The sequence below is a fragment of the Medicago sativa genome, chromosome 7 (genome assembly GCF_051527215.1).
Source record: "Medicago sativa cultivar Bolivia chromosome 7, Bolivia_mono, whole genome shotgun sequence".
NCBI lineage: Eukaryota > Viridiplantae > Streptophyta > Magnoliopsida > Fabales > Fabaceae > Medicago > Medicago sativa.
The window spans coordinates 74,140,136-74,163,991 of NC_140755.1; the positions used below are offsets into that span (position 1 = coordinate 74,140,136).

Here is a 23,856-nt window from a genome sequence, read left to right on the forward strand (position 1 = left end):
AACTGCTTCTGATGAAGCACAAGATGGCTCACATCAAGAAGATCCTCCCAGAAACACCTTCAAGCACAAGTCTTCACATCCTGAGGAACTAATCATTGGAAACAAAGATAGTCCAAGGAGAACAAGATCATACTTCAGACAAGAAGAATCAATGATTGGACTGATCTCAATGATTGAACCTACAAAAGTTGAAGAAGCACTTTCAGATGATGGATGGATCTTAGCTATGCAAGAAGAGTTGAATCAATTTCAAAGAAATGATGTGTGGGATCTGGTACCCAAACCTCAACACAAGAACATTAATGGAACAAAATGGGTATTCAGAAACAAGCTGAATGAGCAAGGAGAAGTAACAAGAAACAAAGCCAGACTTGTTGCACAAGAGTATAGTCAACAAGAAGGCATTGATTACACTGAAACATTTGCTCCAGTTGCAAGATTGGAAGCAATCAGGTTACTTCTTTCCTATGCACTTAATCATGGCATAATATTATATCAAATGGATGTCAAGAGTGCATTTCTTAATGGGGTCATAGAAGAAGAAGTGTATGTCAAGCAACCTCCTGGATTTGAGGATATTAAATATTCTGACCATGTTTTTAAACTGAAGAAATCACTATATGGCTTGAAACAAGCTCCCAGAAATTGGTATGATAGACTAAGTAATTTCTTAATAAAAATGATTTTAAAAGAGGACAAGTTGATACAACACTCTTCAGAAGGACCCTTGGGAAAGATATTCTTGTTGTGCAAATATATGTTGATGATATAATATTTGGTTCTACTAATGCATCTCTTTGCAAGGAATTTTCTGAGTTAATGCAGGATGAATTTGAAATGAGCATGATGGGAGAGCTAAAGTTCTTCCTGGGCATTCAAATTAATCAATTCAAAGATGGAGTCTATGTTCATCAATCTAAGTATACAAAGGAGCTTCTGAAGAAGTTCAAGCTTGAAGATTGTAAAGTGATGAACACTCCAATGCACCATACGTGCACCTTGAGCAAAGAAGATGAAGGAGCTAAATTTGACCAGAAGCTGTATAGAGGTATGATTGGTTCTTTGTTATACCTTACTGCATCTAGGCCAGATATTTTATTCAGTGTATGCTTGTGTGCAAGATTCCAATCAAATCCTAGAGAATCTCATATGCCTGCTGTCAAGAGAATCTTCAGGTATTTGAAAGGAACAACTAATCTTGGACTCCTTTATAGGAAATCCTTAGATTATAAGCTAATTGGATTCTGTGATGCTGATTATGCTGGTGATAGGATTGAAAGAAAGTCAACCAGTGGCAATTGTCAATTTCTGGGAGATAATCTTATATCCTGGGCTAGCAAAAGACAAACAACTATTGCTATGTCTACAGCAGAAGCAGAATACATTTCAGCTGCAAGTTGTTGTACACAACTACTTTGGATGAAACATCAGTTGGAAGACTATCAGATAATTGCTAACAGTATTCCCATTTATTGTGATAATACTGCTGCTATTTGTTTGTCTAAAAATCCAATTTTGCATTCAAGAGCTAAGCACATTGAAATCAAACACCATTTTATCAGAGATTATGTTCAAAAAAGGAATTTTAGATATACAATTCATTGATACTGAAAATCAATGGGCTGATATATTTACTAAGCCTTTAACTGTTGAAAGATTTGATTTTATAAAGAAAAATTTGAACATGCACTTTGTGTCTGATTAAATGATTGCTTGCTCCTGAATAGGATTTTAGGTTCTGAAGTTAGTTCAGAAGTGGTAGTCCATCAGAAGCTCTTTATTGAGGTTCTGAGGAAAACCCGCTTCTGATGATGACGTCAGCATCTGAAGTCCAGAAGCTGGATTTTATGCTTCTGAATAGTAGAGTTAGTGGAAACGTTGGGAGTTACTTTTTATGGTAACTTCTGGCCCACTAACTTGGTAGTTACTCTGTGAACTTCTGACGTGGCCATTTTGTATTGGTGTATAACTAAAAGGGCAATGATGATTTAATAGCTTTGAAAGTACTTTTCACGCGCCCCCAATTTTGTCATTAATGTTATGTTTGTTTGTCTCTTTTGAATTGCAATCGTTTTACTTTTAACACTTTGCCAATTCACACACTACTCACTCACAACAAACACATTTGCTCTCAAACCTGTTAGTGCGAAGTAAGCGAATTCTCTCAACCCTAGAACCCTAAAATCTTCATCTTCTACAAAACTTCTTCATCTTCAATCAAATGGCATCATCAAGCTCAAAAGTTTCAGAATCTACATCAAACATGCAAAGCGCACCAGAATCTGGGTCAGTCTACAAAGAGAAGATTATGGATATTCCATGGAAATCCTTAATCATCCAAATAGAATCACCGGTGGACTTTGCTTCACTTAAGAAGTACGAAGTGAAAATGGAAGGATTGGTAGAAACTCAGAAACTGTCTGAGTATTTCAAGATGCTAAATGGGCCAACGTATGTGAACTTGGTCAAGGATTTTTGGTTAAGGGCTGAGGTGTACAATGAAAAGCCTGCAAAAGTCGTAAGCAAACAAGCTGGGTCAAAGAAAGGGAAAATGACCATGAATATGAATCCTACCTCATTTGGTAGCTTAGAAATAAGGTCTGAAGTGATGGGCATTCCTATAACCATCACTGAAGATGTTATAGCTAAAGCTTGTAGAATGAATGCAGAGGGAAGATTCCAAGAAATAGTCAAGAAGGAAGATGTCCTGCTATGAGGTTACTACAACACTCTTCTGGGTGGGAAGAAAGATGCCAAGCCTTCTGAAATGGAGATTCACAACAGGATGTTGGTGAAATTCAGTAATGATTGCTTCTTTCAAAGAGCAGGAGGGTCTGATCAACCCAACAACCAACAGAAGCTAGCAATTTACTTCATGGCTATTCTGGAAAAGATAAACTTCCCAAGATATGTAATGGATCATCTCTGCTGGGCTATAAATGAAAGCACTATCAGAGGAAGGAAGCAAGTGCCTTATGGAAGATTATTGTCTGAGATCTTTCATCAAGGAAGAGTGTTGGACTTCTTGAGAAAGACAAGGAGTGCTTCTGATAAATGCTTCGAAGTGTCTACTGCTGAAAGGACTATCAGTAGCAGGAGCTTATTCTCTATGAAGTTTATCAAGAAAACCCCTGAAGATGAAAAGTGGTTGGAGATGACCACAGAAGAAACTGAGATTATCAGGAACTTTCCTTCAATCTTTGAGGAAAGTAATCCTGAAATCTTGGCTAAATCGGTAGCTGAGTATGTCTTGGAAGAAGATGCAAGCACTCAGGAGGAGGCTGTTCCTGCTAAAGTGAAGAAGGTTAAGAGTGCTACTGCATCAGAAGCAGCTACTGATAAGGGCAAGCAACAGAAGGTTGCTAAAAGGAAGAGAGGGAAAACTGAAACTGATTTCCATAAAGAAAGGTTGGAGGAAGCTCTGGATGAGCTAGAGAGAGAAGAGGCTGAGCCAAAGCTGAAAAGGAAGAAGGCTCCTCTTGATATGAAAAGCTCTATGGTTGAAGTGAATCCAGCCATGAAGAGGATGGCTAAGGAACATTCTGATGATTATCTAGCAAATTGGCGAAAAGAAAAAGCTTTGAAGGAATTTGCCCGTGCTGATAATGTAGAGCAAGGACAGATGGATCAGAACGAAAATCTTAGAACTTCAGAAGTTGATGCTTCAGAATCTAATGCTGCAAAGTATAAAGGAAAGAGGCAGAAAGTTGGTGCTGCATCTATTCCCATAAAAAGAAGTAAGGGCATATCAGAGTCCATCATCACAGAAAAGCATTTGAATAAAGCTCTTGATGGGATAAAAGCAAAAGAGCACGATAAGAAAGCTGGAACCTCAGAAGCTGTTCTGAAAGCATCAGATGCTACCATGTCAGTAGCTGGCTCTTCAGTCAAGGTAATTCAGATTCCAGTTACCTCTACCCCCATCTCATCCTCTTCACCGCCTGCACCTGAACCTACAGAAGACACTTCTGTTTTAGACAATCTTGCTCTCCACTACTCAAGTGAGCTACCCAAAGTTGTGTCAACCTCAGAAAAAGCCTCTGAGACAACTCCAGAAGCAGCTGCTTCTGATAAAGTTGTTTCAGAAAACCCCCATCAACAAACACCTGAACCACACAAACCCACATCACCCCCACAATCACCAATAGTGACCGTTGACCCCCAACTCAACAATCAAACAACAACTTCACCACAACAACCACCAACTGAAACTGAAACTGACTTTCAACATTCACCTGAACACTCACCAGAACCAACTCCCATGGATATTGACAATTCTCAAGTCAATGTCCAAGACTCAATCTCTACCGCACACATTGCTTCTGACCAGCCATCAACCTCAAACCCAACTCAACACATCACCATTCTAGTTTCTAGCCCTGTTCAAGACCTTGAATTTAGTGATTCTGATCTTGAAATTCTTGAACAACCACCCCCAAACACCCTGGAATCTGGATATATTAATGCTGAGCTACTCACTATTCTTTCTCAAATGCATAATCTGGTGGATCAAAGAAGGACAATTGATCTCACCAATGCATATAAAGACTCATGGGCATCACTTCAGAACCGAGCAGCTGAGTTTATGGAAGATGTAAAAGAGAAGTGCATCAGAAGCCAGGAAGCTTCTGTCAGAAAGTTAATGGAGCATCTGAAGAAAAGTCTCAGAGTTAGAAGTCCTACACTGCTCCTGGCAAACAAGCCATTCTTCTCAGAAATGGACTACTTGACCAGAGATGCAAGGATGTTTAAGCTTCTGAGGCAACAGATGGCAAAGCAACAGCAAGAGGCTAGAGAAAGGGAACAGGCTCTTCTCTAGAGGCAACAATATCTTGAAGAACAGTTGCAGAAGAAAATTGAAGAAATGGAGAAGATGAAGAAACAACAACAACAAACCAACCCTTAGTTGCACACCTTAGTGTTTTCTTTTGTTTGTTGTTTGTTTTAAAGTTCTTAATCTCTGCTTCTGAAACTGTCTTGCTTTAATGTTTATTGCTTCTGAATGCGTAACTGATTCTGACTCTGATTGCCTGAATATTCTAGTTATTTACTTATTATACTCTCTTCATGTTTGAGTTTTTCTCACATCTTTTTGTCGTTTATGCTTTTTTTTTTTTATTTCAATTTTTTTGATAATGGCAAAAAGGGGAGTATATGTGACAAGTATTTAAAGGCTCTGAGCCCCATTAATGATATTTGAAACTTTTTGAAAAACTTCTATCATTTTTTACCTTATTGGTATAAGCTATGAACGAAAGAAGGAGTATAAAAAATCAAGTAAAATTAATTGAATCATTCTTCTTATCTATAAGTTAATTCTTTCAATGATTCAATTTTTTTAAGCTCTGATAATTTTATTATGCGTAAAATGAATTTAATTAACCTGGATAGAACTTAGGGGGAGCTTACAAACCTCACCTTAAAGACTATCAGACTCAGGGGGAGTTTGAGCTTACAAACCTCAGATTCTGAGCTTACAAACCTCAGGACCCCAAAGTCAACTTGTTAATTAGATTAACAACAATTGATCAATTTTTAAATACTTTTGTTTGTCATCATCAAAAAGGGGGAGATTGTTGGAACAAAATGTGTTTAACAATGAACCTTAAAGAGTTTTGATGATAACAAGGTATTAAAAATTGTAAATTGGACTAGCTAATATTTGTTCAAGTGTACAGGACCATAATTAAAATAGTTACATCATCATTGGTTCTGAATGAGCAAATAAAGAGCAAAGGAAACAACAAAATTTGAAGCTTGGGCACTCCTGAAGGCAACTTGCTACTGAAGAGAAAAAGCGCTCCTGAAGTTAAGTCGCTTCTGAAGTAAGAATAGCGCTCCTGAAGTTAAGTCGCTTCTGAAGTAAGAATAGTGCTCCTGAAGAATAGTGCTCCTGAAGACAAGAGGTCCAGAAGCCATATCATCAGAAGCCACATCATCAGAAGCTGCAGAAGCTGCCTCATCAGAAGCCATTTCATCAGAAGCTGAAGATCAACTGGATTTGCGAAGATTCAAGGATTGAAGAATCATCACTGCAAAAGCTGTCTATTGGATTCGAAAACACAACAAAGGATTAGTGGAATTTTGCAACGGTCATTTCAAAAGTGTTTGAAGGCATGTGCTTGCAATTTGGACGAAAGCGTTGACATTTGTACGAATTGTACAACCACGTTCTCCACTACTCTGTTTTGTGTCCACGCTACAAGACAAGAAAACAGCTCCAGAATACGGCTTCGCCTGCATAGATGTTCCTTTGGATAAGGAATGGATTTCAAATTGGTTCTTCATAGGACAACAAACAAATCAGGCAAAAAATCAAAGGTGAAAGATCAAGCTTCAACAACGACTCTTTAATGTGCTGGCAATTTCACAACGTCTCTTTCACACCTCTATATAAAGGAGTGAAGACCTAGAGTTTTGGCAATGCTGAACAAACGACTCACAACATTATTACAAGTGCCAAACCTCTGCTGAAATTGTTCTGCATTCACTTAGAATTTTTGTGTCTCAAGTCATATCTTAGAAATTCTTAAGTTCATTGAGTCTGTATCTGATTTGTATTGTGAGCACCTCTGATTGTATATCAAGTGTTCAACCTTAAACAATTTTCTGTGTAATTTTGTTTAGTTAGAAGTCTCTTGCAGTTGTGCTTGAGCAGGAAGTCTCTTGATTGTGTTCTTGAGCAAAGGAAATCTCTTGCTTGTGTGCTTGAGCAAAGGAAGTCTCTTGCTTGTGTGCTTGAGCAATTGTAATCAGATATTACTCTTAGTGAAATCTCCTTGGAAGTGCAAGGGGGACTGGACTACTTCCGGATTGTGGAAGGAACCAGTATAATTGCTTTGTGTCGTTCTTCTTCTCTCTCTCTCTCTGTTTTATTCCGCTGCATTTAGATTCTGATAATCACTTCAGAAGTTGTCTCACTTAGCTTCTGATCAAGTGTGTTCAGTTTTTTCTTGTGTTTTTTCTCACCTTCATAATCATAAACAAATTAAATGGACAATGAGTTTCTTGCAAATAACTTATTTATTTACATTTGAAAAGACATTATTAAATAGATAATTATGGATGAAATTGGGTTCTTGAAACACATTTTGCCCGGCGTTTCTAAATAGCGATTTTTATGTTAAGTTCCGAAGATTTGTTAATTTTAATCCTTAATTTTTTGTTAGAGATTACATTCAAGACTAAAAACACTTTTTTTTTATAAGATTTTAAAAAACTGAGACAAAAATTGAATAATTTTTTTTAAAGACTAACCATAAAAATTATAATTTATGGGATTAAAAATATATTTTATCCTTAAATTTAATATGTTTGTTTTTAAAAAAATTCTTCTTTATAGTTGGTCCCTGCGTAAATTTTCTTCGAGCTTCGCAACTGAAACTAGCCTAACTTGAGTTGAGCCTAAGTAAGCTCAGTCGCAAACCCAGTCAGTTGATCTGCCCTATTTCCATCTCATAATGGAGATGAGAGTAATTAAAGAGATTGGGTCTACTAATAAGAGGTTAATGTTATGGTTAAATTTAACCTATAAATAGTAACTTTTTATAAAAGTTTGTTTAATCTGTGCATTGGAACTTGAAAATTTTGACATTTTTTTTAAAAAAATACTTAATTTAGCATGCTTAAAGAATGCCCCGAGGACACTCGTTAACAAGGCCCTAAAAGTAAAACAGAAACATATTTCCCTAAAAAAAAAAACATATTAGCAACGGAAACATCCTATTTAATGATAGAAATCATTGTCATTAGTCATAATTGTATCCATCACAGGATCCGGCACCGTTTACAGATTCATATCCTAAAAACAAGCTATCCCTCCCTCTTTGGGTGTTGAATTGAATGGTTCAATGACACCCATTCTCATTGATAACCATTCTATTTGTTATATATATACTGAACCACACTCGTCCTCCTTCTCATCACTCAAATCTTTATCATCATAAAACATTAAGTTCCTTTCCCATCACTCTTCAAATTCATCGTAGACAAACACTGCTGGAAGAAAACCTTTATATCTACATTGGCAATGAGATGGATCGATTCGATGTGTGTGCATAGCTTCAGAAAGGTGTAAATATTTGGGGAAACCGTTGTTACCACTAGTTACTAAATAATTGAAGTCCAGAGGTATTATTCTTTTAATTTCTCAAGCATTCTTTTTAATTTCATGTTCTCAGTTAAAGCAACCAACTCATTTCTCAAGCATTCTTTTTAATTTCATGTTCTCAGTTAAAGCAACCAACTCATTCTAAAGTCTAAAATCATGGGTAAATTTAAAAATTCATATCAAATCATGAATTTATAGAAACCTTTTTTTTTTAGAAGATGAATTTGTTATAATAATATCTTTGATTTTCTGACTTTACATCTTTTTCCAAATCCTCAGTTCCAACCTCATAATTGTTAACTTCACCATCTCATTGTCTATTAATAGAAAACAACCTCAAAAAAAACACACATTACACGACACATGCTAACCGTTGCCCTTGAGACACAGGTTAAGGAAGTCAAAAAAAGAAAATTTTAAACTAAAAATAGCACTTTTTAGACTTTTAAGGAATTGTCTTCACAAGTTCCAGTGTTATACTGGTATATTTGCTTCCTTAACCACAGTGCACCGGTTAACATTTCTCAATATAAAAATACTAATGTAACAACATAGTTTGCACTCTTTCTCTTCTTCCTTTGTTTTTATTTTTTCTTCGAAAAAATGACTTTACCTTCAATACAATTTCTCTTTCTTTTCTTTTATCCATGATTTTAGCAATGGTTTAATCATTACATGTTCAACTCAAAAGTAACAAAAATCTACGCAAACTGTATAGACCTCCCTACCTCCACTACACCTACGACCCAATGAACTCCACCTTGTCGGTGGTCTTCATAGAAGCCCCGCCAGCTCAAGGTGGTTAGGTTATATGGAGAATAAACTCAATCACCACAAAATGGTTGGGGCGTAACTGATAATTGTTGCGTTTAACAAGTAATTCGCGTTTAAAAAATTTATGGTTATGAAAACGTTGTACCTTACATCTTACACTAATTATTTTTTAATGTAAGATGTAAGGTACAATGTTTTCATAACCATAATTGTGTTATTTTTTAAATGCAGATTATTTTTTAAACACAATAATTATCTGCGCCCCCACCAATCTGTGACGATTGGGTTTATCCCCCGTGAAATCTAACTAGTTAGAGTTGGTGGGGTTGCTGTGAATACCATCGACAATGTGGAGTTTTTTGGGTCGTGTAATAGAAGTAGGAATTTAGTATGGGAAGATTTTTGCAGCTTAGGTAGATTTTTGTAGAAATGGTATCGAAGGTAAAGCCATTTTTTAGATGAAAAAAATAGAGGAAGAAAATAAAGAGTGTAATGTTGTTATATTGATATTTTTATGTTTGTTATGTAGTTTGCATGTGTGTTTTATTAGTTTAATAGACTGTTTATGATGAGTTGGTGAAGTTAATGATTACTAAAACTTTTACCCGTGCTATACCGCCCGTGTCATAAAAAATGGAGAAGCTAATATATTGTGATATGATCCATTCATTACATAGATAATAAAAGAATTAAGAACATACAATGGTTGTTCACACATTTTGGAAAATCTCCTTATACACTACATTTGAAGTGGTGTTAATACAGTCCTCATTGTCATCTGTTAATAATATTTTTAGGACATTATAAATGTAGTAGACAAAAGCAAAATTTTATAGTACAATCTCAACTTATAATTTTAATGTCATAATTTTAAATAGAACTATAAAAGCAGATTGTGCAATTGATTCAAAATATTTTTAGCGACATTGAGCAGCAATCCATAATTTTTTAACGAAAGAGATTTCGGCAAAAACACCATACAAATTATAAATTATTGAAACAAAGCAAATGTATTTTGATTCCTATCAGTTCTGTATGTAAGTTTAAAATATATGTCATGATTCTATATTTATGCCATTTATATTGTGCACTTAGTTTTAATGATAATTTTCCTTGTAAATTATCATACGTCAACTATCCTACTGTAAATCATCCTACCACTGCTTGTTATAGTAATATGTTTAACTCCCAAAACAACTAACATGGCCGAATAAATTAGATTGATGGTAAGTTGAATAACTTATACATAAACTATATAAGAATAGAAGAACGAAAAAATCCAAAACAATTAGATATGACAGAAACAAATTTGCATAAATTGTAAATCCCTTCCTAGTAGTAAAATTTGTTGCTTGTTAAAATATTTGAGGATGTAACAAAACGTAAAAATAACAAAACCTAAAAAAATTAGGGTTAGTATTAGGAGGGAAAATATTAGGTTTAGTTGTTGCAGACTTAACAAAATTAATAAATAAGGATAAGAATATATTTGAGGGATGTAACAAAACGTAAAAATAACAAAACCTAAAAAAATTAGGGTTAGTAGTAGGAAGGAAAATATTAGGTTTAGTTGCTGCAGACTTAACAAAATTAATAAATAAGGATGTAACAAAACGTAAAAATAACAAAACCTAAAAAAATTAGGGTTAGTATTAGGAGGGAAAATATTAGGTTTAGTTACTGCAGACTTAACAAAATTAATAAATAAGGATGAGGTTGAAATCGAAGGCAAAGCGAACATGAAATTAATAGAACAGTTGAAAAATTAAAAGAACAAAAATAGAAGAATGATACTTCTGAAACCATTCGATATATAAAATTTGTTAAACAAGTTAACGATATTAAGGTTATTTTATTTATTTGTTCATAATTTTTTGTGAATTTCACTTGGTCTTGGTTCTTGTTGATTATGAATATATAACACAGAAGAAGGTTAATGTTACACAAATCAAATTTGCTGTCAGTTTTGTTGTTATATCATTTTCAGCTCCAAAAAAATATACTAAATGGTGGCAAAATATGTTTGGTCTATTTGTGCTTGTATTTGTGGTGTTTTTGGAACTTTTACAACAATAGATGATCTTTGTCAGTTAGAAACCTCGATTACATACCCAAAGTAGAACATAATCACTTTTTTTTTGCATTTGGAATTATTTAGCACGTGTTTTCTCTGAATTTGTTTATGAATATTAAACCTATTTGGATTGGCTTATGTATAGTTTATTTGGGCTTATTTTATGATATAAGTGCTTATGAGATTAGCATTTTTCCATTTTGGCAAAATGAAAATCAACAGAGGGTATTAAGTTATGAGTGACATTTGTGGGATAGTAAGAGAAAATTAATTTTGGATACTGATAGGATGATTTATATTGTTCAATGGAATAGCTGAAAAAATTGATTTTGTTGACTCGTTATGTCTTGTCTTGCTTATAAGTATTAATATATCAATATTGTCAATGTTGTGCTACTTGACATAAGTTGGGAAGAAGGTGTTTGCGAGAAAGTCCAGATGTATATTAGTGCACAAATGAAGCTTCATTAGAAGTAGTACATTCAATTGTGCATTCTTTAAAAAATGTATCAAAAGGTAATTATGGTTTAATTGCGCTTAAAGATAATTGTTTGTTACTCAATTTGTTAACTTATTGATTAACATAATTAACTTAAAAAAATGTTAACTAGTTGGTTAGCATAATTAACTTATTGATTAGCATATTAACTTAATCCACTTTTATTTTAATCAAGCTCAGTCTACATTGGTAAGTTGGAGGTCATGATTCATGAATCCAATGTATAACATAATACAATCTCAAGACTTCCCCAACATTTACTGAGTGAGCCAGGTACACATCTTCCTTCATCATCTCTAACACAGATGCCAATTCCAACTCTATTAAGAGAAGATGAAAATGAAACGCAACAATGCGCTTGAATATCCCAGTAGTCGGTCTTAACCAACGAAATTGTTGAGTATATGCATGATATCCAATGTCAAGTCATTTAATGTGATATCATTTTTTTTCTTGTCAATATATGTCAGTTAAAGCTCGATGGAGTTCAATGCAACTGATGTTGTTGTTGTTGTAGGTGAATTTATTTCTTCATCGTGTACGATGTCCTTTTTCGATCGTTTATCGAGAATAATTTAATTAGTTCATCGACTGTAATTTTCTTGATTAAATTGATGAGTTTCTGACATTGTTTTCTTTTTAAGTAATGTTGACAACGAGAAGCACAAATTTAATACACAAGCACTTCTTTACATATGACTGAAAAGAATGTGTTACATAGGGTTGGAGACGGTCACCACATTTCTTTGTAAAAATAATGAACAAACTAGTCAGGTAGATTCCCATTAAAAAAAAAATATTGTTCATGTAAGTTAAGATTCTTGGGTGTGAAATAGAAATATAGATCATTCAACCTATTTATTTATGTTCTCTTCTTCAACTTTATTTTTTCTTTATCAGGATTCATCATATATATGATATACGTGGGCATGCATTTTTTCTTTATCAGGATTCTTCAACTTTATTTTTTCTTTATCAGGATTCATCATATAGATCATTCAACCTATTTTTATCGATGATGTCGTTTGATTCATGTAACTAACCCCGCTTAGTGGGATACTACATGATTGTTGTTGTTGTTGTTGATGTCGTGTTGCTTTGTATTTTTGTGTATGATGTTGTGGGTGTACAAGGCAGTATAGGAGGAAGAGGAGCTGCCACCAGAAAAACTTGCAATTGCCAACGTGGGAAAGCAGGATGTTAAGAAGAAGCACCTTGAAGAGCAAATGTCATCAAACATTGTTCTAATTTAATTTTTTTTTTTGAAGTATGAATGAACTTGATTTTTGTTTTGTTTATGTATGTGATATGTCGAAAACAAGTATGATGAGGCCTTAAAACCCAAACAAGTAATGGTGAAGGTTGATTGATCCACTTAATAAAGAACTTAAATAAAAAAATAAAGTCATATAAATAATTTGCCATTTCTTACATAATTTATAAGACCACAATTTGCCATTATTTTCTTGAGATAAGATAAATAAAACTTAAGAAAGAAATAGTACTCTTATGAATGACAAATTTTGATTGATCCACTTTACTTTGGTAATTAGGTACCCTATATATACTTGAGCAAACAAATCATGATTATAGGCTAACAAAAAAAAGTGGTGATTGTGTTACTCGTTAAATATGCCTTTTACCAAGCAATAAAAATAGGACCTTGTGAAGGGATGAAAGCAAGTCAGACCATCAGATGAAGCATATAACTTAGAGTTTTACTTTTCCCACCCTGCCGCCTTCTCGCGCTCCCTGCATTTTGGACCAAAATACCCTTTGTCCGGATTATATAATCCGGACAGATTGCGGATAATATATTTCGTAATGATCAGAAAAGCATGTTGCACCATGTCATTTGTGAGACTTGAACATGTTCAGGGTGCTAGTCGTTTAGGAAATTATAATCCAGACATAATAATAGTATTCCGGATTATAATTTCCGAACACCCTGTATTTGAAGTGAGCGGGAAAAATTGTCGTTTTTTTACGAAAAACGAAATCCGGACTGCTAGGTTATATATAGTTCTCCAGAACCTAGCTGAAGCACAACCCCTTTATCACAAACACTCCCTACACCTCTAAAAAAACACACAATTTAGGGCAAAAATATGGTTTAGAGCAGCAATCTGGCCATCAAGGGGGGTTAACATCATCATTTTCGTCTGAATGCAAAGGTAATGTGTATATAAACTATAAACCTTCCCCCATTCGTGTTTTAGGCGATTTCCTTTTGATCACGTCATATGATATGTACTGGACTGATCCAGAAAATGAATTCCGGACTACATTCATGCATTCCGGATTTCGAAATCCGGAATGCACCAGTACAGAAACTGTGTTCATTTTCTGACTATGCTTGGCACTGTTTTCAGTTATGGTTGTTCCGGTTGATGCCCCAAATGATGATCCAGCTGAGATTGAACATCCTATCGTGTTGTCGGTTCTTTTACATGAAGATGTGCATGATTCCGAAATTGCCAAATCCGAGAATCCCCCACCACCACCACCACCGAAACTTGAAATTTCTTTAGGCAATGTGAAAGTAGTGGATGCTCCTCCTCCTATTCATGTTGTTTGTATTGATCAGCGAGAACATTTTACCGCTACACAAGTTTGCAACACGGAATGATTTGTTGGAGTGGGTTCGAGAGAAAGCTAGGAAGCTCGGTTTTTCCACTGTTATTGGTAAATCCAATAACGGTGGCAATGGAAGAAGCACATTTGTTACTTTGATATGTGAAAGGGGAGGTTCATACACCGAGTACAAGAGAAAGAGTCGGCACGAGATAGTTGGTTCGGTTAAATACGAGTGTCCGTTTCGGATGAGAGGTTACTTGTTGACTGGTGGTGATTGGAGCCTCAAAGTTGGTAATGGTAAACACAACCATGACATGACAGATGTTTTGAAAGGTCATAAAATTGTCGGTCGTCTAAACCCAAATGAACATGTTCCCCATCAAGAGATGGTGGATTCACACATTCCTCCGAGGAAAATGCTTACCAACTTACAGAAGAGGAACCGTACCACTTCAACTACTATCAAACACGTTTATAATGCATGTCGCAACATCTCTTTAAGTCTTTGGTTGATAATGGTTACGTGCATCATTGTAGAAAGTATTGTGAATCTGATGATGGCAGTGATGTTTTTTGGGCACATCCAAATTCTATCAAGTTGTTTAACACGTTCTCCACCGTGCTTGAGTTGGATTCCACCTATAAGACCAACAAGTATCGTCTTCCATTGCTTGAGTTTGTCGGTAACACCTCTACTATGAAAACATGCTCTATTGCTTTTGCTTATATGATGTCTGAGAGGCAAGACAACGTTTATTGGGCTCTTGAGAGGTGTCGTGAGATGTTGCACTCCAAAGATCTCTATCCCAAAGTAGTTGTCACTGATCGGGACAATGTTTTGATCAATGCTGTGGAAAAGGTTTTCCCTAAAGCTACCACTCTGTTGTGTTCATATCACATTGGAAAAATGTGAGAGCAAAATGTAAATTGGATTGCAAAGTGAAGGATCTCAAAGGCAAGAATGGGGAAGCGATCAAGCGTGCTTCAATGGTGAAGACTGTGATGGCTGATGGTTGAATATTGTAGACTCCGAAAAGGAGGAAGCATATATTGATACTTGGACCCGGTTCAAAGTTGTATACACAAAAGTTCCTAAGTTTTTGGATTATGTTGAAAATACAATTTTGGATCCGGTTAAGGAGAAGTTTGTGAGGTATTGGGTTGACAAAAATCTTCATATGGGGAATACTACAACAAACAGAGCTGAATCTGCACACGCTCGGTTGAAAAAGTATCTGAGTAGTAGTATGGGTGATTTAAGTACAAACTGGAAATCCATTCATGACATGCTAGAGTTGCAACATACCGCAATGCATGCTTCGTTTCAGAAGAGCATTATCATGCTTGAACATATATTCAAAGGAAAGATGTTGTGGTCTAATTTGATTCGAAACATTTCAAGGGACGTTTTGCATCATCTCGTAGTGGAGTACAATAAAGCACTTAAAATTGGTACAGATAAATCAAAATGTGGTTGTTTGAGTTTGATCACTTACGGATTACCGTGTGCGTGTATGATTGCTTTGAAGATCAAGAACGGCACCGCCCTCCGTTTGGATGAAATTCACACTCACTGGAAGAGGTTGAGGTTCGAGTACGAGGTTGACCCGAAGCTTCATAAAGAAGACATCTCTCTATTGCCAGAATGGGATATTCTTCAGGTATATTTTTAAAAAACTGTGTTACTTTAGCTTCTACCCAGGATTTCTGTTTTAATTTCCTGTACTGTTGCAATCCGGATTATATAATCCGAACAACATAGTTGAATTTCGGATTATATAATCTGAAAGGGTAGAATTTACGCCCCATGCAAGTGCATTTAAGGCTCATGCAAATGGTGTATCGGGAAGTTCCGGATTTTATATTTCGGATTTGCATATGCGTTCCAGATTTTGAAATCCGGACCGTATCAGTGCACATACCAGAATGCATGTTTCTGCCTATTTTTCAGCAACAACCAAAATGACAGTTTTTTTACACATTGCAGGCTCGGTTCAAGGATGCTGATTACAACATGAAGTTGCATATGAAGGAACAATTCCGACAATATGTTTTACCGGAGACCACCTCTATGCGTCCACCACCAAATAAGGTCACCAACAAAGGAGCTCCTAAGAAAGATAAGCAAAGCATTCGATCGACAAGGCGGGACCCTTCCCAATGGGAGATTGTTGACTCCGAGGAGCAAGAGACACATAGTTCACAGACAAAATCAACAGGGACGAGTAGAAAGAGTGCACGGAAAAGCAACAGGTCTCCTACTCCTCCTAAGCCAATTCCAAAAAATCTGAAAAATCCAACACCCGTTAAAGTCCACATACCACACAAAGATCAAATCCCAATTTGGATGCATGACTTTATTGAAAAGGCTACAGACGTACCCGGTGATAGCCATTGTGGGTTCCGAGCAGTTGCGGTCATACGTAACTTGACTGTTGATGATCACTAAATAGTCCGGTACAACCTTTACAAAGAGCTTGTCGGTGTAGAAAATTCCCGCTATCGGAGGATTATTAATGATGATAGGCGGTATAAAGAGGTCTCAGATGCTCTATCCTATGGCGGTATTGGGAATGCACCACGGGATAAATGGATGACCATGCCGGATATGGGTTTCCTCATCACACAGAAATTCAAGCAAACGGTTGTTGTGTTGTCCATTGGGAAATCAGAAACCTATTTCCCTCTATGTGGTCCACCTCCGCCGCCAAGTATCGATCTGTTGATGTGCCTGGCATATGTGAATGACAACCATTTTATGACATTGGATTTGAAGGATGATTGTCCCTCCCACTTCCGCTCTATGGAGATGATACCATCGAGAGGATGGAGACACTGGCCTGATAGATATGTCAGACGGACGGTAGATTATAATGAGCTAAGTCGGGCGGCGAGTGTAGAGGTGATAGAAGATGACGAAGAATTGTACATTATTGAAAATCTTGATCCCGATGAGAGGGTTGGTCCTGGTGTGAAGGTTGAAGTGGATGATAGTCCCATTGATCTTTCGGCGCCATAGATTAGATATATATCATTAGTTTAGTTGAAATGTATATCATTAGGTGAAAAGTGTAAAGATATAAATTCAACTCTTTTTTGATATAATATTTAAGTTAATTGCCTTTTATACATACATATATAATGATTGAAAAACAATGATAAAAACCACAATGACATGCAAATCTGTTTCAGTTCTATGTACTGGTGCAATCCGGATTATATAATCCGGAATGTACCGAGGGTAATTTTGGAAAAAAATAGGGCGCGTGAGAAAAGAAAGGGTGGGAAAAGTAAAACTCTATAACTTAACTTTAGGCCTAGCTCTGCACAACTTTAAGAAAATTGAGAAATCTTTCATATTTTTAAAAAAAGTTTTTTTTAGAGAGTGATAAATTAATGTTTATGATTAATATATTTTTAACTTTAAGAATATTATAATAACATATGTTAAATTTGAAGAATTCATAGAAACCTTCCCAAACCCCAAAAACCCTCCTCCAATACAATTTTGTAGTTCCCCCAAATGATGACGGGTTTATATTTTGAAAAAAAATTAAGCCCCCCAAAATTCCTCCTCTCAATGTCCTCTATTTCTTTCACTTACTCATTCCTTTTTTTCAAACCCTTCCATTCATTCCCCTCCAAATTTGCAAACAAAGCTTTAGAAAAACCTATTTATCTAAAGTCTAAACAGTCATAAAATTTTAAAGCACGTCGTACCTATTTAAGTTAAAGTCTTGTCCAACCTAGCTTACTTGCATCGGATCAAAATAATAAAACGGAGCAATCAAATAAAATTATATATTAAGTAAAATAAACAAAATCATGATTTTGAAAAAAGGGATCATGATTTTGCCAATTAATGGAAAAGTTGGTTAGTATTTTGAACACGGTTAAAGTAATTTGTTTTGGAGAATGCAATTTTCCAAGGTGAACACATCCGTACCCTTAGAGTTTTTTATTGAATATATACAATTATTTGGTGTCAGTTCTTTTATAGGACATTTGTATGCCATGTTGCGTGTATTTTTCAGCTTAATAGGCTTTTAAAAAGTCTAAATCTTTTTTAAAAAAAAAAAACTAACATAGAGTTTTTTTATTGAATATATACACATCATACAATCATTTGGTGTCGGTTCTTTTATAGGACATTTGTATGCCATGTTGCGTGTATTTTTCGGCTTAATAGGCTTTTAAAAAGTCTAAATCTTTTTAAAAAAAAAAACTAAATTAGTCCATATAAATTGACGTTTGTGGCGAATCAAATATGAAACATTAAGGAGAAACACATTCTAAAATCCTAAACTAATACTACCAGATCAATCCAGGTGGTCTATTTAGCTAACTTAAGCTATGTCGTCGGTCTAGTCTATTACCACCTTAATACTAGTCTGATTTGTTTTTTGGTGGTGCTAGTATGGTTTTGATTAGTTGAAGTACAAACAAATAGTTAGGAAGTTACGGCAAATGTTGGCTCTACTTATATCTAAAGTCACAATTACTTCTTTAGTTTGATGTTAAAGTAATTAAAAAAAGGAGAATATTAAACTGGTAGGACATTTGTTAAGAAATCAAAAGAAATAACTTTTTATAAAAGGTGGTGTATTAACCATTTTCCATATAACACTGATTAACAAGACCAAAAAAAAAAAATATGGTCATGTTAGTAATAAGATGTTAATATTATTGATAAATTTAACCCTTAAAAAAAATATTATTGTTAAATTTAACACACAGAATGTATTAGCAACAAAGACATACTATTTTGTGGAACCCGACATCGTTTACTGATTCATATTCAACAAACACTCAAATGTAACCCGTAGAAGTGAAACAAATTAGCAACAAAAACATGCTATTTAAGAGTAGAAATCACAGTCATTAGTCATAGTCATGTATATCAATCATGGACCCTCTATGTTGATTCAGTTTTAAAACAAACTCTTAATGTTAATCCTATTTTAGCGTTGAATTGAATGGTTCATGGCCATCCATTCTCATTGCTAACCCTATTTGTTGGATCTAACCTGATTCATTTCTTATATATACAGCACCTTCCTCATTTTCATTCTCATTACTCTCTGTTATCTTTATCATCACTAGCAATGGTGGGGGCGTAAGCAGGCCCGGCCCTGAGGGGGTGCAAACAGCTCAACAGAGCTGGGCCTCCCTCAGCCATGGGCCTCAAATTTTTTTTTAATATCCACTAGTACTACTGCCCTCCAATTTTTTTTAATACCCCAGCCATTTTATGTTCTCTTGTTTTAGCCTTTTAGGCCTATTAGAATTAGGTCCTCTTGCTTTTGGTGTTAGGTGGGGGTTCCTCATGTATACGGTAGTCATTTTCACCTTTCGGTTTACCACATATATACGACACCTTATATTTATCTTTTAAAAAAAATAAATAGAACATTGCTCTTTTAAAAAAAATACGTTTTGATTTTATCACTGACCTCTTTTCATTCCCAGAGCCGAGCCTCCGAATTCTTAGGGACGACCCTGGGCGTAAGTATTTGTTGTGTTTTCATAGCCATAATTGTGTTATATTTTAAAAGCAACAATTATTTGCGCTCCAATCATACCTAGTGAAGGTGAAGCCATTTTTTTAGAAGGAATGAAGGGTTTTTGTATGTTTTGATAATTTTGAAATGGTCGATAATGAAGTTTTGCATGCAATTGTGTAATCTTGTTGCAACACAATGTGCACCGTGGCTGAATTGATTTTATTGTTGCCTTTTTGGTTACTAATATTTCTGTCATGTTCAGTTCTTCCTTTTTTTACATACCAAGTTTCAAATTCATTGCAGATAAACCCTACCGGAAGAAATGGATCGATTCAATGTGTGTGCATAACTTCTGAATCATCCCATCTTCTTAAAGCTTTTAAATGAATCGACGAGAATGCGGTTATGAAAGGAAAGGTGTGCATAATTGAGGAAATCATTGTTACAACTTGAGATCTAAAGGTATTACTGTTCTTTTAATTCAGTTCCTTTAATTTCTCAAGTGCTCTTTTTAATTTCATGTTATCCTTGAAAGCAACCAACTCATTTTAGAGTCTAATATCAGCGATTAATTTAAAATTTCATATCAAATCATGAATTTATTATAGTAACCTATTTTTACAGGATGAATTTGTTATATTAATAATAATCCTTGATACTCTGACTTTATACTTTTTTCTATATCCTCAATTTCAAACTTATAATCATTAACTTCATCATCCCTCAAAAAAAAAAAATCATTAACTTCACCATCTAATTGTCTATTAATAAAAAATAACCTCAGAAAAACACACACACACAACATAACAAACATAAAAATAACAATGTAATAACATAGTTTGCACGTTTTCGCTTCTTCCTTTGTTTTTTCTCTTTTGAAAAATGGCTTTACCTTCAATAATATTTTTCTTCTTTTCTTTTATCTATGATTTTAGCAAAAGTTTAATCGCTACATGTTCAACTCAAAACTAACAAAAATCTACGTAATTTACATAGACTTTGTCATACTAAATTCCTACCTCCACTACATTTATGACCCAATGAACTCCACCATCTCAGTGGTCTTACTAGAGGTCTCGCTAGGTCAAGGTGTTTGGATTTCTTGGAGAATAAACTCAATCACCACATAATGGTTGGGGTGATTGGGTTTATTCCCCGTGAAATCTAGTCAGCTAGAGTTGGCGGGGCTGCTATGAAGACCATTGAGATTGTGGAGTTTTTGGGGTCATAGGTGTAATAGTGGTATGAATTTAGTACGATAAGATCTATGTAGTTTAAGTATATTTTTTTTAGAAATATCATTGAAGGTGAAACCATTTTTTGTAGAAAATAGATAAATGTTTTTATATTGATAGTTTTATGTTTGTTATGCCAATGTGCGTGTGTGTGTCTTTTTTTGTTTGTTTAATAGTCGGTTATGATGAGTTGGTGAAGTTAATGATTATAAGGTTGGAATCGAAGGCAAAGGGAACATGAAATTAAAAGAACTATTGAAAAATTAAAAGAACAAAAATAGAAGAATGATACCGCTAAAACCATTCGATATAAAATTTGTTAGACAAGTTAATGATATTAAGGTTTTTTTTTTATTTGTTGATAAATTTTTTGTAAATTTCACTTGGTCTTGTTGGTTCTTGTGAATACCCAAGGTCATTCTGAAGAGGCGGAGGTAAGAATATTTGTGATCAACCTTTGAGGTGCAGTTGCAAGGTGAAAGTCATAGTGGATGTACGCATTTTCTAGTTGAGGGTAAAGAAAGCTCAGCTTGAGGTGGAGTTGATGACACCGGAATGATACGACTATAGGGACCTTGGGTGCTATGTTATAGTTGTGAGTAAGAGAATTCTTCAAGAGGACGGAAGACATTCAGGGGTTTGAAGAATGTATGGCATGACTTGTGGGATTACCGGAAAAGACCAAGGGTAATTGGAAGCAAGTGAATCTTCAGGTGGACGCGCGGATTTGATCACTCCAGGAGCTGAAGAGGTATGGTGTAGGCTTGTGGAACTACCTAAAATTCCGAGTGTAGTTGGATGCAAGGATATTCAAGAGGGTGGAAGGCATTCTGAGGGTTGAAGAGGCAAAGAGTGAAAGCTTGTGGAGCAACCTAATGTACTTGGAAGCAAGGGGAGATGAAGCATGGAGAGAGCAGCAAAGTGGTTGATAATTGGTGGTTGATAATTAGCATCATCACTGATTTAAAGTCAAGGTGGAGAAAAGTTGAAATTGACTCAAAATTTGATGGATGAAGAATATTGTTGCTAAAAATATAAAATATTTGTTTCAAATATATTTTGTGCTACAATAAATATATTTTTGTACTGTATGAAGGAAGATTTGATACAAATATATTTTTTAAAAGGAATATTTGATGCAAATATATTTTGCGTTGAAGGAGGGAAAAAAGAAACGTATCTTCAGCGTGATATCCATTCCAAATTTACGAGTTATATTTATCTATAAATACAGATCTTGTATCAGATGAAAACTAGGGTTTGTAGAGAAATCTCTTGGCAACAATCACTAGGGTTGGGATTGATTCATCTTGGAGAAACACTGTTACGATTGAGTCTCTTGGTCACGAGAAGAGATTCACTTAGGTTTGAAGACTTATTCTTGTAACCCTTTGATATCTCTTTTGTAAAGTTACTCGTTAGCATAGTGGAACGGAGAGCTGCTCTCTCTCCCCCAGACTAGATCAATATTGGACCAAACTGGGTAGATAAATTTGCTTGTGTTCTTTCTCTTCTTCTCTCGTTGTTTTAACTTTTACTTGTGTTTATGACTGTCAACCACTTTGTTTTGGTTGCTTTATTAACTTGCCCTAGACATCAGGTATTTTATTGGTGTGATTTTTAACGAATTCACAACAGATGGAAATGTAGTAACAACTTCATAATTTATAATAAGCAGTTTTTATGTTATTTATTTGAACCATGCCATGACAATGCCTTCTTATGCAGATTGTGCTATTATTTTTAGAAAGTTGCACATGATATGTATGCTACAGAGTTTCGAGGTTTTAAATCAACATGCAAGGTGATGATTGATGCTTTCCGGCTGATTAATTCAAATTATGATGTTGTGTCAAGAATCACCGTCGTCTATCCAAATGAGTATTTTGAAATTCTATTCAAAAGTATTGCTTCCGCGTTGTTTTATTTCTGTGTACCAAATTTGACTTCTTATTCTCCTATTTAGGCTTGAACCAACATTATTACTTATTAGCAATCAGTTACTGGAAGAATGAGCTTGAAGATATAAGAAGAAACACACTGATGGTTTGACACTCATGTGACTTGAGAAGCTGCTTTATCCTGTAGCGGTTTGACAGATTACTTGTATATTACCATAGAAAATTAAGAAAGTGTAAATATGATAGCTAGTAATTGTTTTTCTAAGAGTTCATTTCAACATATATATATATATATATATATATATATATATATATATATATATATATATATATATATGCTATATCTACTCTTTACTCAAAGAAGAAAATATTTATTTTTTATGATATTTTGGTAATGTAGGAGATGCTAGGTTTAGTAACCAAGTACAACAAGGCAGTGCATGAGGATTTTGTCAGGATGAGAATAATATTTTTATCTATGGAGACCCAAGATGAGGGACTCTACCAAGAAGTGCACTTGGTTTTGTTTTGTTCATGTTTTGGTACATTGGAGTGAAAATTCTTAACCAAGCTCTTATCCCTCTCAATAAGCGATGTTCATTAAATTTGCATTCCTAACATCTCCAAGAACTTTTAGCAGAGATAACAACATTCCAATTATATAGAATACTTCAAGGAATGCTTATAATGTACTAGATTCGCCTGTACTCTTTTCTCTAGTTATGGTCCAGACGGCGCCAATCTCCATCCTCCACTCCACACTCCAACTAGAATAGCTCTCCAATTGAAAATACAGCAGCACAAAGAAAACCCATCAACATGCTTAACTGCCAACCCCTCAACTTTTTCCTTCCATAAAGTACTAAGAGCTGGAGAGTTATTCCCTCCACTTCATGGTATATTCTGAAATTAAGTTTTCAAAATTTAGCCACAAAAAAAAAAAAAAAAAAACAAGGTTTACAACCTAGTAAATTTGGTCTCTTTTCCAAGTTTACTAATTATTTGATTTAAAATAATTATATTATATTTATTTATATTTGTGATCATCTAGGATGAGTACTTTTTACTTAAATTCGAGATGGAAGAGAGGTGTAGTTATTTTACTCCTAACAAGTGTGTCCATATTAATTAAGCAATTAATACTTTAAAGTGTAAACTGTACACATAATATCAATTGTTACA

General features: G+C 34.8%; 1 protein-coding gene and 2 long non-coding RNA genes across 4 annotated transcripts; all 3 read left to right on the forward strand.

The window, feature by feature from the left end:
* The first annotated feature begins 7,730 nt into the window (after positions 1-7,730).
* On the forward strand, positions 7,731-12,874 carry LOC146908378 (uncharacterized). 2 transcript variants are annotated; one of them, XR_015019711.1, is made up of 3 exons: positions 7,731-8,130; positions 11,638-11,730; positions 12,591-12,874. It is a non-coding gene; the product is annotated as an uncharacterized LOC146908378 (long non-coding RNA). The 2 variants fall into 2 exon arrangements; XR_015019710.1 differs by having other exon boundaries at positions 11,638-12,874.
* Positions 12,875-14,515: 1,641 nt separating this feature from the next.
* On the forward strand, positions 14,516-17,053 carry LOC146908379 (uncharacterized). The gene is made up of 4 exons (XM_085729264.1): positions 14,516-14,921; positions 15,061-15,695; positions 16,022-16,430; positions 16,488-17,053. The coding sequence occupies exons 1-4, from the start codon at positions 14,516-14,518 to the stop codon at positions 17,051-17,053; spliced, it is 2,016 nt and encodes a 671-aa protein (XP_085585390.1).
* Positions 17,054-19,116: 2,063 nt separating this feature from the next.
* Positions 19,117-22,265, forward strand: LOC146908380 (uncharacterized). Its single transcript, XR_015019010.1, has 4 exons — positions 19,117-19,369; positions 19,504-19,539; positions 19,842-20,000; positions 21,188-22,265. It is a non-coding gene; the product is annotated as an uncharacterized LOC146908380 (long non-coding RNA).
* The last annotated feature ends 1,591 nt before the right edge of the window (positions 22,266-23,856 follow it).

Coding starts and splice junctions, on each gene's coding strand:
- LOC146908379 (XM_085729264.1), top strand. CDS start 14,516: ATGTCGCAACATCTCTTTAAGTCTTTGGTTGATAATGGTTACGTGCAT. Junction 14,922..15,060: donor TAAAGCTACCACTCTGTTGT/GTTCATATCACA, acceptor TGAATATTGTAG/ACTCCGAAAAGGAGGAAGCA. Junction 15,696..16,021: donor CAGAATGGGATATTCTTCAG/GTATATTTTTAA, acceptor TACACATTGCAG/GCTCGGTTCAAGGATGCTGA.